Genomic DNA, 15,847 nt, shown 5'->3' with positions numbered 1-15,847 from the left:
TTGTATACTTGGTTTACACTTGTCACACTTTTTGTTAAATTTAAACGAAAATGAACATTTGAGTTTCAATTTGAATTTGTTAAATATCAATGTATCTGTATTACTGGCATTGTGTTTTGTCATATGACAATCAATACACATTGTGAACACGAGTTTGTTAAATATTAAAATATCTTGTTTACAAGCATTAAACATATTTTCATCAAGTCTCACTTGTTATTGATTTTATTAAATATATAACTGAAGCTACTTTTATTTGATTTGTGTTAATGTTTTGTAATTCCGGTATTCAAATATTTGTTTTTAAATGAGGGTTGATACTTATCGGATATAAAAATCCCACATGTCGAAGGAAGACTGATATGACCATTTAAAAAAGGAAAACAAACAAACAGACAAAGAATCAACTTTTACAGTTAACAAAAACACTACGCTGACGACTTATCATTCAGCATCATTAACAACATTAAAAAACGATGGTTGACTCAGGTCCATCGGGGAAATCGGTATGCGGTACCTGCTCTGCTATAGTGACCATGAGGACAACCATCGTCTTGCTTGTTTTACGATATATCCTCACGACAAGTAGCATTCAGTAATGTTAACAATTGTTCTAAAAAAAAATCAACAAAAATCACATCATCATCCAAGCATACAGTTTGAAGATGTTATCTTTTAAAACAATATTTTATTGACAATGTTCTCAATTCCATGCACGATTTATTATTTCTGTTAGAAACATGTAAATTAAATATATCCAAGTAATGTAAAAGGACACAGAAGTTTATTTCAACAGGAAAAATGAAAATCTTTAATTTATTTTGATGCATTTGGTTTTACTGTCAAATGGAAATGCATGTGATATTTCTGTTCTGCGAGTGAACTGCAAACTACGAAACCAGCAACCTTATGTCTTAAAGGACCCCCTTTTATCTAATTTATACGTCCTCCTGGTCTAATCTCTTATGTTCTAATTTGGAGATAACATCAGTCACCTGAAAGACAAAAATATTACAAAAGCATTAATTTTATTCTGCGACATGATATATACATTTCTATATCCTTTTATAATAATAGCATACAAGGTTGCTCACAAAATGAAAGTGATTACAAAATTCTTCGAGGTAAGGAAAGGTGTAAACAAAAATTAAACACTATCAAAGTTGTATAAAAAGCAAGATGTGGAATGACTGGCAAGGACACAACTCTCCACAAGAGACAAAATGACGCAGAAGATTTGGTCTCTTTATGTCATATATAAAGCTATAAAAAGCCCCAAAATGTCAAATGTAAAACGATTCAAACGAGAAAACAATCGGCCTTCATCTTTACTATATTTTGTTCTTCATTATATGCTTGCCATTTCCTGCAGACCTCTTTTAGAAGCTTACTTCATAAGAATATAATTATAAAGAGCAATATAAAAGTCTAATTGTTATCTTAAAACGGTAATTTCTAACGAACGAGCTACCCACAGAACTGTTCGATTACGCAAAAGGGTTTACAATTGGAAAGTAGTTCTATAATAATATCATATTTTTTCAAATTATGCCAACATCGTAAACATTAAATGTCGAATGACTCATTCACTTTTCACAGCTGTCTGATATTATTATGAATGAAAGGAAAGAATTAATTTTGCATAATAAAACAACAACCCATCGACATAAATAGCACAGCAGACTAATGGATAAAAACGTATCCATTTATGTATCTGTGCCGCTGCTGCATTTTTCTTCATTGTTTCCTCATAAGAATACTTCTTTATAATATTCATTGCCCTTTGTGCATTTTCCGGTTTTAAACTTGCACTTCCAGTGTTATTTTGGATTGCAATTTTGTGTTTAGCTTCTCTTGAAATAGCTTGTAAATCATCTACTGTCTGTGAAAATAAATACAAAATATCTTTCATTGCTTTTCATCGTACAGTTACATTTCATCGTCAAAATGAACTATTATGTATGCTTTAATTACGATCGCAACCAACGTAAAGGCCAAAATATAAACAACAACCACTTATATATCTTACAGAAGTCACATACTATACGGAGAAGTATCTGATAACCTTAATGGAGCACGTCTGATCATCATGCCCAGTGTTTGGTTGGGTAAAGTGGTAGCTCAGTCTTTAGTTTTTTCTATTTTATGTTGTGTGTACTGTTATTTGTCTGATTGTATTTTGTTTTGTTGGGCATGCCATTTCCAGTTTATTTTACGATTTCTGGGTTTGCATGTTCCTTTGGTATCCTGGTATTCTTCTCTCTTCTGTCATAGACCCTATTACTCAATCAGATTTGATATTAAAAAAAAAGTTTTTAAGGGAAAAGTTTGGCAAGGAATATGCAGACTTTTTTTTAAAAATCAAATTTGGCCCAAAAAATAAATGGATTGTACATGTGAAAGTCTGCCATTAGTAATCATCATAATTAATCTCGTGACCAAGACCCATATGAAAGGGTTTACGTACATTTTTTTTTAAATTGGCACACTTAAAACAACTCAATGGAACTTCAATAATTTTAAGAGAAAATTAAAGGTAAAACTAAAATGATGGTTTTGGACCAAAATATCGAATCAACGTGGATCTAACTGTTTCGCTGGAGCAACCGATAAATTTGAAGTGAATTGTGTCGTAATATGAAGCAATAGAGATTTTATATACACATACTCAATTTTTTTTTATATCTTTTCAAATGGTGTCATTTGAACTGCTTGTGATCGACTGCCGTATTTTATTATTAGGTAACTTTTGGAAGATTATTGAGGACTGGATCAGGATTTACAAATGAGTAATAATAAGCACGTATGCACTCAATTAGTCTTGATTTATATATGTATCTTTTTAACTAATTAAAACTTTATCAAACATTTTTGTATTATGAGAGAAATAAATGATATAATAAAATTGAGTTAAGTATGATAATAACAATAGCATGTGGTTCATGATATGAGCTGGAAATCTTGTCAGCTCATCCATGTTGTTTAAAATTTTAGAGTTCTGCTATTATTTTTGACTGTCCTTTGACAACATTGAACAGGTACTACATCCTTTGTATCTTTTTTAGAAATCGGTACCATAATATAATGCTATAGAAATTAATGCAAATGTTGCCTATACAATTACCTCTATTTCTTTCTGTTTGTCACCAAAAAGTACAGACAAAGCACAGAGAGTATTCGCGACCTGCTCATTAGTTACGTGTGTATGGTTAAATTCACCAACAGCATGGAGGATATCTGGTAATTGTTGTGTGAACCCTTCCAGCGATTTTAGTTGTGAGGCGAATTCTTCCAAATGCCTAATGCTTTCGGTGAATATTTTTTCATATTGAGACTTGTGTAGCTTCTGAATTGTTTTCTCTGTTGTAATTAAATGTCTTCTCATATAAGCATCATGGATATCTGAAATAAAAAAAAAAGTGTTGGAGACAGGTGTGATGAAAAAAATAATTAAATTCTACAAACTACATAATTTTTATACAATGTGTATAAATTTAATAAACTATGTATTTGCATTCAAGCATCGAAGACCAAATTTATTCGTTCATAACGTGTTAAATTACGTTTTTTGATTGAGTTAAGCCTTCCAATTTATCTTTTATCGTGTTTTTCTATGTTGTAATGTTATACTATTGTTTCGGAAAAAGGGAGAAGGTTTGGTACCATTAAAACGTTTAATCCCGCTGCAAATGTTTACACCTGTCTTACGTTAGGAATCTCATGTACAGTAGTTGTCGTTTGTTTATGTAATTTATACGTGTTTCTCGTTTCTTGTTTTTTTTATATAGATTTAACCGTTGTGTTTCTCGTTTGAATGGTTTTACACTAGTAATTTCGGGGCCTTTTATAGCTTGTTGTTCGGTGTGAGCCAAGGCTCCGTGTTGAAGGCCGTACATTGACCTATAATGGTTTACTTTTATAAATTGTTATTTGGATGGAGAGTTGTCTCATTGGAACTCAAACCACATCTTCCTATATCTATGGTATTGAAAATTAAAAAAAAATGAACATAGTGTTCTGCTAAGTATAATGCCCGTACCTAAATTCGAAATCTACAGTTAAATAAACAGTAAGTATGAGTTACAAACAGGAAGTAGGCATCTACCAAAAATTCGAAAAACAAATCTGTTCATGTACGTTACAACTCATCAAGCTGATAACAAATTTGAAGTTGTGCATAGTTTCCAAGAACATGTTGACGAATAGTCCGAGATTACTCTGACGTCCAACGGCTGTTTTGCCAGGCAAGCTGGGGCCGTGGGACGTCAGAGCTCGTCCCATATCAAAAAGTGGATATTTGCCCACCCAAAATAGATGCGCTGCTTCGTCGCTTCTGGTGCCGACTGGCGGCCTTGGAATTATATAAATCGGTCATCAATCTGTTCATTTTCCATTTATCTCTCCAATTATGTAAGTTGCACCTACCTGCCAACCTTTGTGTTCAACTCGCTCCAACACTTCTATTTGAATGTACCTAGTCTCGAGGTAAAATGGCAATATTCGAAGAGGTATTAATTAGTTATTTATCTATTGATACAATGTGATCTTTTTTACAGGTATTTTTGTGAATGTTTTGGTGATTTGTTTATAATATAATTCTACATATACATTTATATATTTCGGAGCTTAGTATGACGTCCATTATTAATGAACTAGTACACATTTTTGTGGGGCAACTTAAGCACGCCTCCGGGTTCGTAAGGAATTTTCTTACTGTTTTTAGACCCGTTGGTGGCGTTTGGCTATGTTTTGCTATGGTCGGGTTGTTGATTCTTTGACATATTCCCCATTTCCATTCTAAATTGTATGTGGACGTTGATATGTATAGCACTTAAGTTTTACACACGTACCTTTCCTAAAGAGTAGAACTTGCAGTTTTCTTTCTGCATTTTCAATGTCTGAATCTGTTTCCGGAATTTTCTCTTTCTTACATCTTTGAATGCCTTCCTCAATTTTTCCAATTTCTGCAATCCCAGCATTTTCAATAAAAGCTAGAAGATTGTGTCGTGCAAGACGCTTGTTTGTTTTCTATTAAATCGACATAAAATTTAATCATAAATATCAAAAATATCTCGCGAATAAAATTTGAATAACTTCAAATGTATATCTGAAAATCATATAGTTGGGGAAAAAAGACAATAATAAATTAAGTAACCAGAACTTAAAAAAAAAAACCCGACTGATTACAAAGGTATAAAGCGAAATCAACCAGAAATGAACTATTACCTTATACATGTAGTTAGTTACTAATACGAACCGATTCCAAAGAGGAAACTGATAGCCTTTAGTTTATCTTTTTGTAGTTTTAAGTTTGCTACGGTTTATGTTAAACTTAAGCATATAAATGTCCCTTTAGGAATTTTCACCTCGTCGTTATTACGAAAAAATTATTGAAAACAAACTAACGTCAGCCCTGAACTTGTTCTGAGTAACTAACGAAAACGGAGTTTGAATTTCTGTATAATTTCACTAACCTCATGTGAGAATTTATACGATGTTGTAACGAAGTAGTTGCAAACAACACACATGGAAATGTTTTCATCACTTAAACTCCTACGTTTTCCGGTTAGAATCTTGATACCGTAATCTCCCTCTTTAATAAGCGTTGTCGTGATTTTAAGTTCCTTTTTCTCAATTGTTGTTACGACTAATGATGACTGGTCTTCATTATCTGAATCAATTAATTCTGTTCTTATTTCTATAGATTTTGACATTTCACTGTCAAGGAGAAAACTTAACTTGGTTGGTTTATTTTTGTCTGTTGTTACAAGACCATTACGGTGAGATGGGAGAAGCAGTCCTGCTCGTTCGCTTGTAAGGCTGGGACCAAATCCTAACATACCGGGATTGAAGGGCGTTAATCGACAATTTTGTGTTCTGGTAGTACATCTTATTTGAAATTCACAAAGTCTTAGCAATGGTTGTTTTTCAGGAGCTCCATAAATTACTATTCTATATATTCCTTCTACAGGAAATTGTATATTAAAATTCCATTCGGACCCATTTCGTATTTTAGCTACTAGTCGAGGCATATTTTCTGGTTTCAACATTTCATTTCTATCTTTCTCGTTTGCGCTTTCTTCTTTTAATAAAAAGTCATAGTCCAAATTTAGTTCGTTGGCTGTTTCTTTGGGCCCTTGAAATGTTATTGTAACAGCGTTTCCAGCAGCTATCAATGAGCAGGAATTTTCACTTAAGAGTTTCAACCCTAATGCCCAAAAAGGTGGTAGAAGATATGCTTGATCAAAAAACTTATCTCTTGAAATCGGCTTTGATACTAATTGCCAATTTGATTCGTCAGGATGACATCTGTAAATAAATTGATTTGGATCTGGCATTATATAATATTCTTTAAAGGCATTCCTAAGCACTCCTTCATGAGCTTTTTGTTTTTGTCCAATGGATTTTCCACTTTCCTCTATTCTTATCCAGCCACCTGCCCTTTTTCCAAATACTGACCGACAAACCCAAAATGGATGAATAATATGCCATGAATCTCGCAAATAAACAGCGTTCCAAAAACATGTCAGGTCTTCACCATTTCTGTCTCCAGGTTGGTAATCCCCAGCCTTACAGACACCATGAATCCGAACACACTGTATGTCGGCTTTTCTACAGATAAGTGAATCTTCAATTTAGTCAAACGGCATATTACAAAATTGCACATGGGATTTTTTTTTTAATCTTTTTAATCTGTACTTTTTCGAATTGAATTGATAGATTAGATTGGTTAGTTTTTTGCAGTAAACATTACGTGAGCTCTTTATGATTTTTTTCTTTCTTTTTGCGAGGCAGAGGGATTTAATAGAATAGTCTTGTTTCCAAATAACTTTTTTTTTAAACTGACTGTAATTATATCTTGTATGTCTAATATAAGACTTTCGCAGTTGAAACTAGACGCTACCAAAGCATCGAGTAATTACGTCGTATATGAATAATTTGCCGTCAGTTTATTGAAGACGAATTCCTGAGTGTGTCCGAAATATAAGTAACTTAGTGAAATTAATGAATAAATATTACTGGTCTAGGCAAAGTGTGTTTTCATTTATTGAGCCTTTGAGTATAAAGAACATCAAACAGTTAACCAATTTAGACAAATACATGTTACTGCATTTAAAATCAACAACACAAAAACATAAACATTCTCTGTCTGTGTTTACTTGTGTACTTTGAAAACTTATATTGACACCGATGAACTATAAAGATCAACAAATGAAGTAAAAATGAAAAACATTTCAACAATTTTGTTAACATTATTCGAAATATAATGGGAATCGTCTATTTTCATGAAAGTTCATATCAATCTAAACTCAAATGTGTATTGTTAAAACATCATTAGTATATTTGCTTCCAAACCATTATATAGTATTTACAGTGATTTTTTTTAATGACACAGATTGTTAGAAAAGCTCTTAATTTTGTTTTTGTTTTAAAAATTTAATTTCTTTTAAAAAAAATTCTCTGAAACTAGTTCTAGTTTATAAAGTTATTTATTGCCACTTCTATATAGTTAACGTTAGACGCTTGAATTTATGCATGCAAACTTTAACAATAATTCTTGAAATTAAACTGCAGTTGTCTAAGTTATAAATTTTCTTTGTCAAGGTGTGGTTTTCATAGTTTTTATAATGATTTTTATCCTTTACTTATATGAGGAATACTACAGTTACCACACGTGTAACAGGATCTCATCATCCTTCTGGAGCACTCGATATCACGCCCGGTATTTGGTGGGGTTCGTGTGGCCGGGTCGTTTCCTTAGTTTATCTATGTTTTGTTTTGCTCACTGCTGTTTGTCTTTAGGTGTTCAGTTCTTGACCATGGCGATGTCAGTTTGTTTTCAACTCATGAATTTGAATATCCCTCATGTATTTCTTGCCTCCCTGTTATGTGTTTATTTTTCTGTTCACATTTTTTTCCTTAGCTCAAAGCGCTAGGTATATTGTGTGACAGTTTCATACACTATCATGAATGAACAACAATTTCTACCTAATGTAGAATAATAGTTTTAGTTAATTAATACTTTCGTAAAGGTATATATATGACGTAACATTCAATAAGCATGGCCGATAAATACCTGCAAAATAGAGCGAACAATGAAGGATATGTACTTCGTTTATGTCCAAGAAGACTGAGAAATCCTTTTGGTGTGTTGTCATCTCCTTTCATAGATGTGAAGTTTTCTACTTCCTGATTACTTAACCAGACTAAAATTGCTCGAACCATTATTTCATCTCGGGATTCCTTACCACGTGCTGGCTTATCGAGATATGAAATAAGGTCTTCAAACTGATTCAATACTGATGCCGGAGCCTTGAAAGAGATATCACATACATTCAATTTGGATATTTTCAGCAAAGATGAAATAGATTAATATATACTACTAAATCTAGTTTGTATGACTTGTACTTCTTCCAATATACGAACAGTCCAGTCATTTATATGTAAAACTAACAAATTTCAGATATAGGATAAAATAGACACAATCCCAGTATACTAACTATTTTGTTTCTGCTGAGTAATTTTGAAAAATCGACATAATAGCACCGATATAGCATGGCTACCTACATGTAGTTTTCTCTTATTTGTTTGTGTGCTAGACACATGTAATTACCTTTCTAGCATTGCTTTTTAGTTCTGAGTATTCAAATTGATAAAATAGACAAAAAGCGCAAAATTTTTCAAGCATGGTTATATAGTTCTGCCTGAGTAATTGGTTAAATAGACTAAAAGCACCTTGCATTATTATCATGACTATCAAGTTCTGCCGGAGAAATTGATAGCATCTCACCTTAATAGACCTTTGTAGTTCCACCAGGGTAGTTAGTGAAATAGACAAAATGATCTAACCTTTCTAGCATGGCTATCCAAGTCTGCCTGAGTAATTGGTAATAGTTCCTCCTCATTGATTGCATCGTCACTAGTTGTATCAGGATTCCAATTATCAAACATTTTAATTCCATCAGGTAATTTTAACTTTTTTTCAATTTTAACTGGTCTCGCATCTGGGTAGTCGTTTTCTGTGGCTGGAATCTTCACCTAAAAACGTAAATATTTGTTCTTCTTTTTTTATTGGCCAGACATGCATTGATAAGTTGTTTACGGGATAATTTGCGATTTTTTGCAATTCTTAATTACGCTTGCCAATAATTTTTTTTTACAGAATGTCAGATGTAGATTATTATACGTTTTCTTGTTACCGTTTTCATGCTTATCAAGTTTTGCCCGGAAATGATTAATTGTAAAAGCAGAAGTATTTTACTAATATACCTTTTCAACAACTCTCGAAACCGACTAATGACACCTACAGTTTACAGGTAAAATGGAGGGGTCGTCTCATAGACAAAAACGTCTGATTATCATTACGATACATAAATTCGGTTTGGCGGTTATATACAGCTACAGAAGATATAAAAAATATAAAAAGTAAATAAAAATATTTCCCTATCATACAATATTCTTATTACATGTATTTACACATTTCACGTTGATTGATTAAAAAATTACTGCAATTGTAAGACATAATAGTGTCCTATGAAAAAGTGTCTATGTGGACACTTTTTCATTGAAATTTGGTATTTAATAATGTCCATTGCCATGGAATGGTGTCCCTCAAAAGGACAGATTTTTACTGCTAACAATATGAAATAGTGTCCACTCACGGGACAAATTTTCATAGTAGTTGCTATTAAATTGTGTCCTCCAAAGGAAGTAATACAAAGGTCATTACAAAGTTTTATTATACTTGAATTTTATTTAAAATATGAAGGATTGATGAGAAATTGATCAATATTCAAATGTAAACAAATAAATAATGGATGGAAGTGAATAAAGAGAAATTTAAGTTCTAAGAAATTCCCAGCAAATGGTAATGACAATGAAAGAATAACAATAAGAAGGAAGTGTAAAATCAAATATGAAGAACTTTATAATATTTATTATGTCAGATAAAAAGGCAATAGAAAATAAATATTGTCCATTGCCATGAAATATTGTCTCCTAAGTGGACAGCATTTTACAGCAACAGTTATGAAATATGGTCCATCTGCAGAACAAATTTTTGTAGTGAATGTCATTTAATTGTGTCCTCAAAGGAAAATAAAATAGAACAGCATCTAACTTGTATATAATTATATTAAAAAAATATAGATATGAAGATAAGTATGGTATGAGTGCCAATGAGACAATTTTTATGTCAAAGTAACAATTAGTTCAAGTTCGTAATTAAAGTTAAATGCCTCCAGTAATAACAAGGCAATGGATATCTTTTAATACTTTAATCATATCAAAAAATGCCCTGGCGGACACAATGTCCTGTGAAAAAAATGTCCCTCTGGACAATATTATGGTAGTGAATAATGTTCATGTTCATGGACACTTGTTCATACCTGAGGACATGTTTTCATAGGAAATTGTGTCCAGGACACATTTAAATAAGTAAATATTTTCAAAATGTGTCCGGTGGACATTTTTTCATGGAGGACATTATTAAATCCTACACAATCATTCCGCATCCTGATCAGCTTTATCTTCAACATTATGATTATGCCGCATGCCAATACGAATAAATGTGTATCTGTAAAAGTTTTTCTGAAAATTTCTGAGAATTTCTGAAACAATATTAATACTGGACTGTCTGTCCGTCTATTATCACATTTGTTAACACGGTCGAGACTTATTTTAACGATCTAAACCTTACCCGATGTACATATTCAATTTTGGGAGGGGTAGAAACATATTGATTTCAAAAGTCGAATGAAAAGATCAAGATACCTTGTTAAAGTTGGTGTATTTCCTTCTTGAATAAGGGGAGATTTATCAACATTTAAACAGTACATACGTGCGTATGGAATTTATAATTCAACATACTAGTTACTATAGAACGTTGTCTATTTTATCGTAGAGCCATTCCCCTGTTCTCGAAAATTACCTCTGAGTTCCTTGCAAGAAGCGGGAATTGCTTAGTTATAGAGTTAAATGGAGTCCGTGTTGATCAAGTATCGTTGGTTTTTATATGTTACACTGTCATTGCTATATTTTATTTTGTTGTCAACGGGTCAGAAATTATTTCGCTGTTTCTTTTTTCCTTGACAAATCTTTTCCGGTTTTATAATCTTTTAATTTTTTTTACTAATGATTCTTTTTAAATTTCGTCTATGACCATGCATAAGGGAGTTTTTTTTTTTTTTTTTTATCTAATTAGATTAGTTAAATCCCGTCGCCTGTTTTTTTCGCCTTCATATTTGATTCCTTTTTAGTCGATCAGAGATTGTTGTTTTTTTGGGTTTTTTTTATCTGTTTTTTTTTTCACCGTACAGAAAATGAGTTGATCCTTGTTTTTTTCCTTCTAAATTTAAAAATGCCATTTTACTCTGTTGGAAGGTTATCATTGTCACTCAAATAAATTTCAAGCATTAAATCTCTTAGTGATGTGTAGTATTATTTTCAATTTTTATTTTTGAGACGACCCCTCCCATCTTACCTGTCGTAGTCGTGCTCAACTGTAAGTGTAGACAATTGTTGAAAAGGTCTAATAAAAGTTTACTTTCGTATTGGTTATTTATATTGATGGATAATAGAGCATTTGCATTATTCACGTATCAGAATACGTGCACGGATCGACGTATACGGATCGAACAGATTTGTTTACAATCATGATTTTACCCCGATCTCAATTAAAAGTAAATGCCTTATAAAATATTTTCATCGGGACCAACTTGACTTAATTTATCCTTTCCTCATATGCGTGTTATACGATACGTCGATTCGGATACGCCAACAATTAGAGCATTTGCATTAATCAAGTATTTGCTGGCGTATCCGTATCGACGTATCGTATAACACATATATGAGGAAAAGATAAATTAAGTCAAGTTAGTCCCGATGAAAATATTATATAATGCATTAAATTTTAATTGAGATCGGGGCAAAATCATTATTGTAAACAAATCTGTTCGATACGTATAGGTCGATCCGTGCACGTATCCTGATACGTGAATTATGCAAATGCTCATAATTATAGTTTTAAGAAGAACACTTACAATATTATCTTTTAAATTATTTTATCTTATTTTTTTTCAAAACATGTAAAACTTAATGGTTGACCGATCTTGTAGCGTTACTCTGGTTAATATCTTTTTACTGGTTAAGTGAAATGAAAGCTGTAAACACTTCCACTTGTTCACTGCTGAGAATTCCCTCATCTATATTGTTTCCTTTTCAAATTATCAAGTTTTGTCGTTGAATGAATAAAGGCAACAGTAGTATATCGCTAAAAGTCATAAATCGATTGCAAGAAAACAAATCCGGGTTACAAACTAAAACCGATAGTAACACATCAACTTTAAGAGGAAAACATGGAAACAACAGAAAAACTGATGTACAACCAAAAACAAACGACAATGCAACACACACAGGAACGAACTATAAGATAACAATTGCCATAACACTTTTTTGAAATTCATACTTACCAATAGCTCGTCAGAGTCACTCTCAAAAGGGATAATGAAACTCTCGAAATCTGACGTTTTGTTCATATCATCAGATGAGCTACTTGAAGGCGCCCTAATGAATTCTGAATCTAAAATAGATTCTTCTTTTTCTTCTTGTTGCGGCGTTTGGATCTCTGGTTTACAAAAAATGTGTCCCATCTGCAATAGGAATATTATTGTTAATCTTTCCTCCTATGCATTTCCTGGAATAAATTTGGTTAAAAGCAACTGCGTGGAGACCGTGTATATCCCATATTAGGTTAAAAGTATGCAGGGCTTATTTCAAAACACGGTTAGTAGTGGTGTTACGTTCCTTTATAAGAACAAAACAGTACTGAGAAAAAAACTGTAAAGGTTTCAACCAACAAAGAAATTGATTATGAAATATTAAAAAAAGTAATATAACACACTCAAAGCTAACAAGTTGTTAATGTTAGAATTTGTTTTTGTATCACTAATGGATGTAGTTTCATAATGCTATAAACGATATTGAAGACTAATGTCTTGCTCACTTTTATAGGTAACCAGTCTAATAACCACATATTAAGATAGTCGGTAAGCTAAATTCGTTACATAATATGCTAGTGACGTATTTACGGTATATATGGGGTCTCATCCCATATGGAATTAACTCACCCCATATATACCGTATTAAGTCACTAGAAAACTATGTAACTAATAATGGTAAGGTTTTCCAATGTTTATGTATGATAATCATATGTTGCCTACAACAGTATAATATAAATGACTTCAACTACTAGAATAGCCAAATGTTTATTGTTATATCTCAAGCTATAAGCAGAGGCGGATTTGAGGGGGGGGGGGGGTGCAGGGTGCCCGGGCCCCCTTATTTAGAAAAAAAAAATTGTTGCTTATATAGAGAATCACTGAAGCGTGACTGGAGCGGGGGCCCTCTTAGGCAGTCATTGGGCCCCCACTTATGAACATTTCTGGATCCGCCACTGATAAGTCCAAAGAAATATAGATAAGTTTTAAAACAAATCAAATACAAATGTTTGCTAACATAGGTTTAAACGGGTAGCATGAGACTGACAACAGTCACGATTGCATTAAATTGATGCAGATCGAGACCAAATAGCAGAATAATCATATTAGCTGTGTAAATACATTGTACAGAAGGTACTGCTATTGATGATTTTTTTTTATATCTCTCTTAAAAATGTCAAATATGTCAATAAAGTATGATAAAATTGCTAAAAAAACCAATTCATATTAAAAAATCTGTGTGCAATACCGATCATATGCATAACTATATGCATCTGTCATCCAAACTAAATCATTTAATGGAAGAAAAATAACAACGTAAAAGAAAATTGACGGAAGACTGAACTGTTTCGAAATCAATTCTTACAAATTAAAATTTCAATTAATTCAAGTATATAAAGAGATTTTGAAGAATTTACTTTGTCTGCCAGACCTCCAACGGATGTATAACGGACACGTAACGGTTACAAAACGGAAACGAAACGGACGAGTACCGTACAAAACGGACGCCTACCGGACGTTCAACGGACATTTCATCCGTTGCACGTCCGTTCAAAGTTTTGAACATGCTCAAAAATTTCCAACGGACAGAACGGACGTCGACGGATAAAACGTTCGCTAAACGGACATGCAACGGATATGGACGGACGTCTAACGGATAAGAAAGGACGTCTAACGGACATGAACGAATTGAAAAAAGTTATCCGTTAGGCATCCGTTCGAGCTATCCGTTAAGGTGTGACCGAGGCTTGATACACCCTAGCTTCTGATAATTGTCACCATGGATTTTCGATTTCTGTTTGCCTAAAAAAAAATAACACGGATAACGATTCCGATTTAAATTTCTTTTTTGTCAACAAAGCTCTGACTGCTTTTCTTTTCAGCAAAATCCTTATTCTTTAAAAAAAAAATCTACCCATATAACAAGTTATATGGTTCGCAACTGACCCCCTACGGATCCATAGAAGGTAAGTAAAATGCATAGGGGGTGAGGCCGGAGGCCGAATCCCCTATGGCTTTACTTCACCTCTATGGTTCGTAGGGGGTCAGTAGTTAACCGTAAAAATATTTCCTTTCTCCATTTAAACCGTATACCTAACAACAAAATCATTTTCATTTATCTTTGTATAATACTACTGTAAATGGTTTTGGCCCGAAACGGAGAAAAAGCTCGGCAGAGCCTCGCATTTCCTCGTTTTTAAGTCTCATCCTTATATCGTTGATATGTCAAGTCGATGCACTATTATTGTCTATGTATCATAGATCAAATTTATTCGGTCAGTTTATGTTCACTTGGTTTATTATGTTTTTTGATTGAGTTAAGCTATTTCCATTGATGTTTTATAGTGTATCCTTCTATGTTGTGTTGTAACACTCAGTGACTATTGTTTTAGATAAGCGTGAAGGTTTGGTACGTACAATTAAAACGTTTACACACACTGCAATTGTTTGGACCTGTCCTAAGTCAGGAATCTGATGTTCAGTAGTTGTCGTTTGTTGATGTGGTTCATAAGTGTTTCTCGTTTCTCGTTGTTTATGTAGGTTAGACCGTTGGTTTTCCCGTTTGAATGGTTTAATACTAGTAATTGTCTGGGGGCTCTTTATCGCTTGCTGTTCGGCATGGGACACTGCTCCGTGTTGAAGACCGTACTTTGACCTGTAATGGTTTACTTTTAAAAATTGTGACTTGGACGGAGAGTTGGCTCATTGGCACTCATACCTACATGTAATCTTTTTATATCTCTATACATGAACAATGAAGCAGATCGAGATGAATGATATACTCACCGTCTTTTTAAAGACTTGTCATTATATAAAGTTTTTTTTTTATTTTGGGGTTGGTCATTTAGACGTTCATCCTTTGATTTTTTTCTTTTTCAAACTGAAATTGAAAACATGATACATGTATAACTTACCATGAATTTTAGTGTAATCAACCATTAGGACCGAGTATCAATCAAAAACGTAAATCTGAATAAAAATAATTATACACGGCTTATAAACGAATAAATAAATAAATAAATAAAATACTTACTTTCAGTATCAATAAAATTTCTTTCGAGTTCTTGGAACCAAGTCACATAAGTATAAATGCTCACAATAAACTTGATAAATAAGACAGTGAATCGTTATACTTTTTGTTTAGTTGTTTTGTTTACGGTTAAGCATGTGCATCATACTTAAATAAATGGTTATTTAGTTATTGATTGGTTCGTTAGTCACGTTAATTTATTTAGCATTTAACAAAACACAATTACTGCCTTTTGTATGTAAAGAGGAATGGCTAAAGTACAGTAGTATAATACTTTAAATATACAATGAATAATGTCAATAATTTTGCTATGTTGTGT

The 15,847-nt window shown here is 32.8% G+C and overlaps 1 protein-coding gene across 1 annotated transcript; it reads right to left on the bottom strand.

Annotated features, from left to right (window-relative positions):
• Window positions 1–708: 708 nt before the first annotated feature.
• Window positions 709–15,637, bottom strand: LOC139519430 (hillarin-like). The gene is made up of 8 exons (XM_071311524.1): window positions 15,532–15,637; window positions 12,471–12,650; window positions 8,851–9,039; window positions 8,078–8,313; window positions 5,475–6,612; window positions 4,851–5,028; window positions 3,125–3,402; window positions 709–995 (listed from the first exon to the last, which is right to left on the bottom strand). Exons 2-8 carry the CDS (start codon window positions 12,648–12,650, stop codon window positions 939–941), a joined length of 2,256 nt encoding a protein of 751 aa, XP_071167625.1. The 5' UTR covers window positions 15,532–15,637; the 3' UTR covers window positions 709–938.
• Between the last annotated feature and the right edge of the window lie 210 nt (window positions 15,638–15,847).

The sequence above is a fragment of the Mytilus edulis genome, chromosome 4 (genome assembly GCF_963676685.1).
Source record: "Mytilus edulis chromosome 4, xbMytEdul2.2, whole genome shotgun sequence".
Classification (NCBI taxonomy): domain Eukaryota; kingdom Metazoa; phylum Mollusca; class Bivalvia; order Mytilida; family Mytilidae; genus Mytilus; species Mytilus edulis.
Note: the sequence above shows the minus strand (reverse complement) of the source record. Positions and strands in the feature narration are given on the sequence as shown.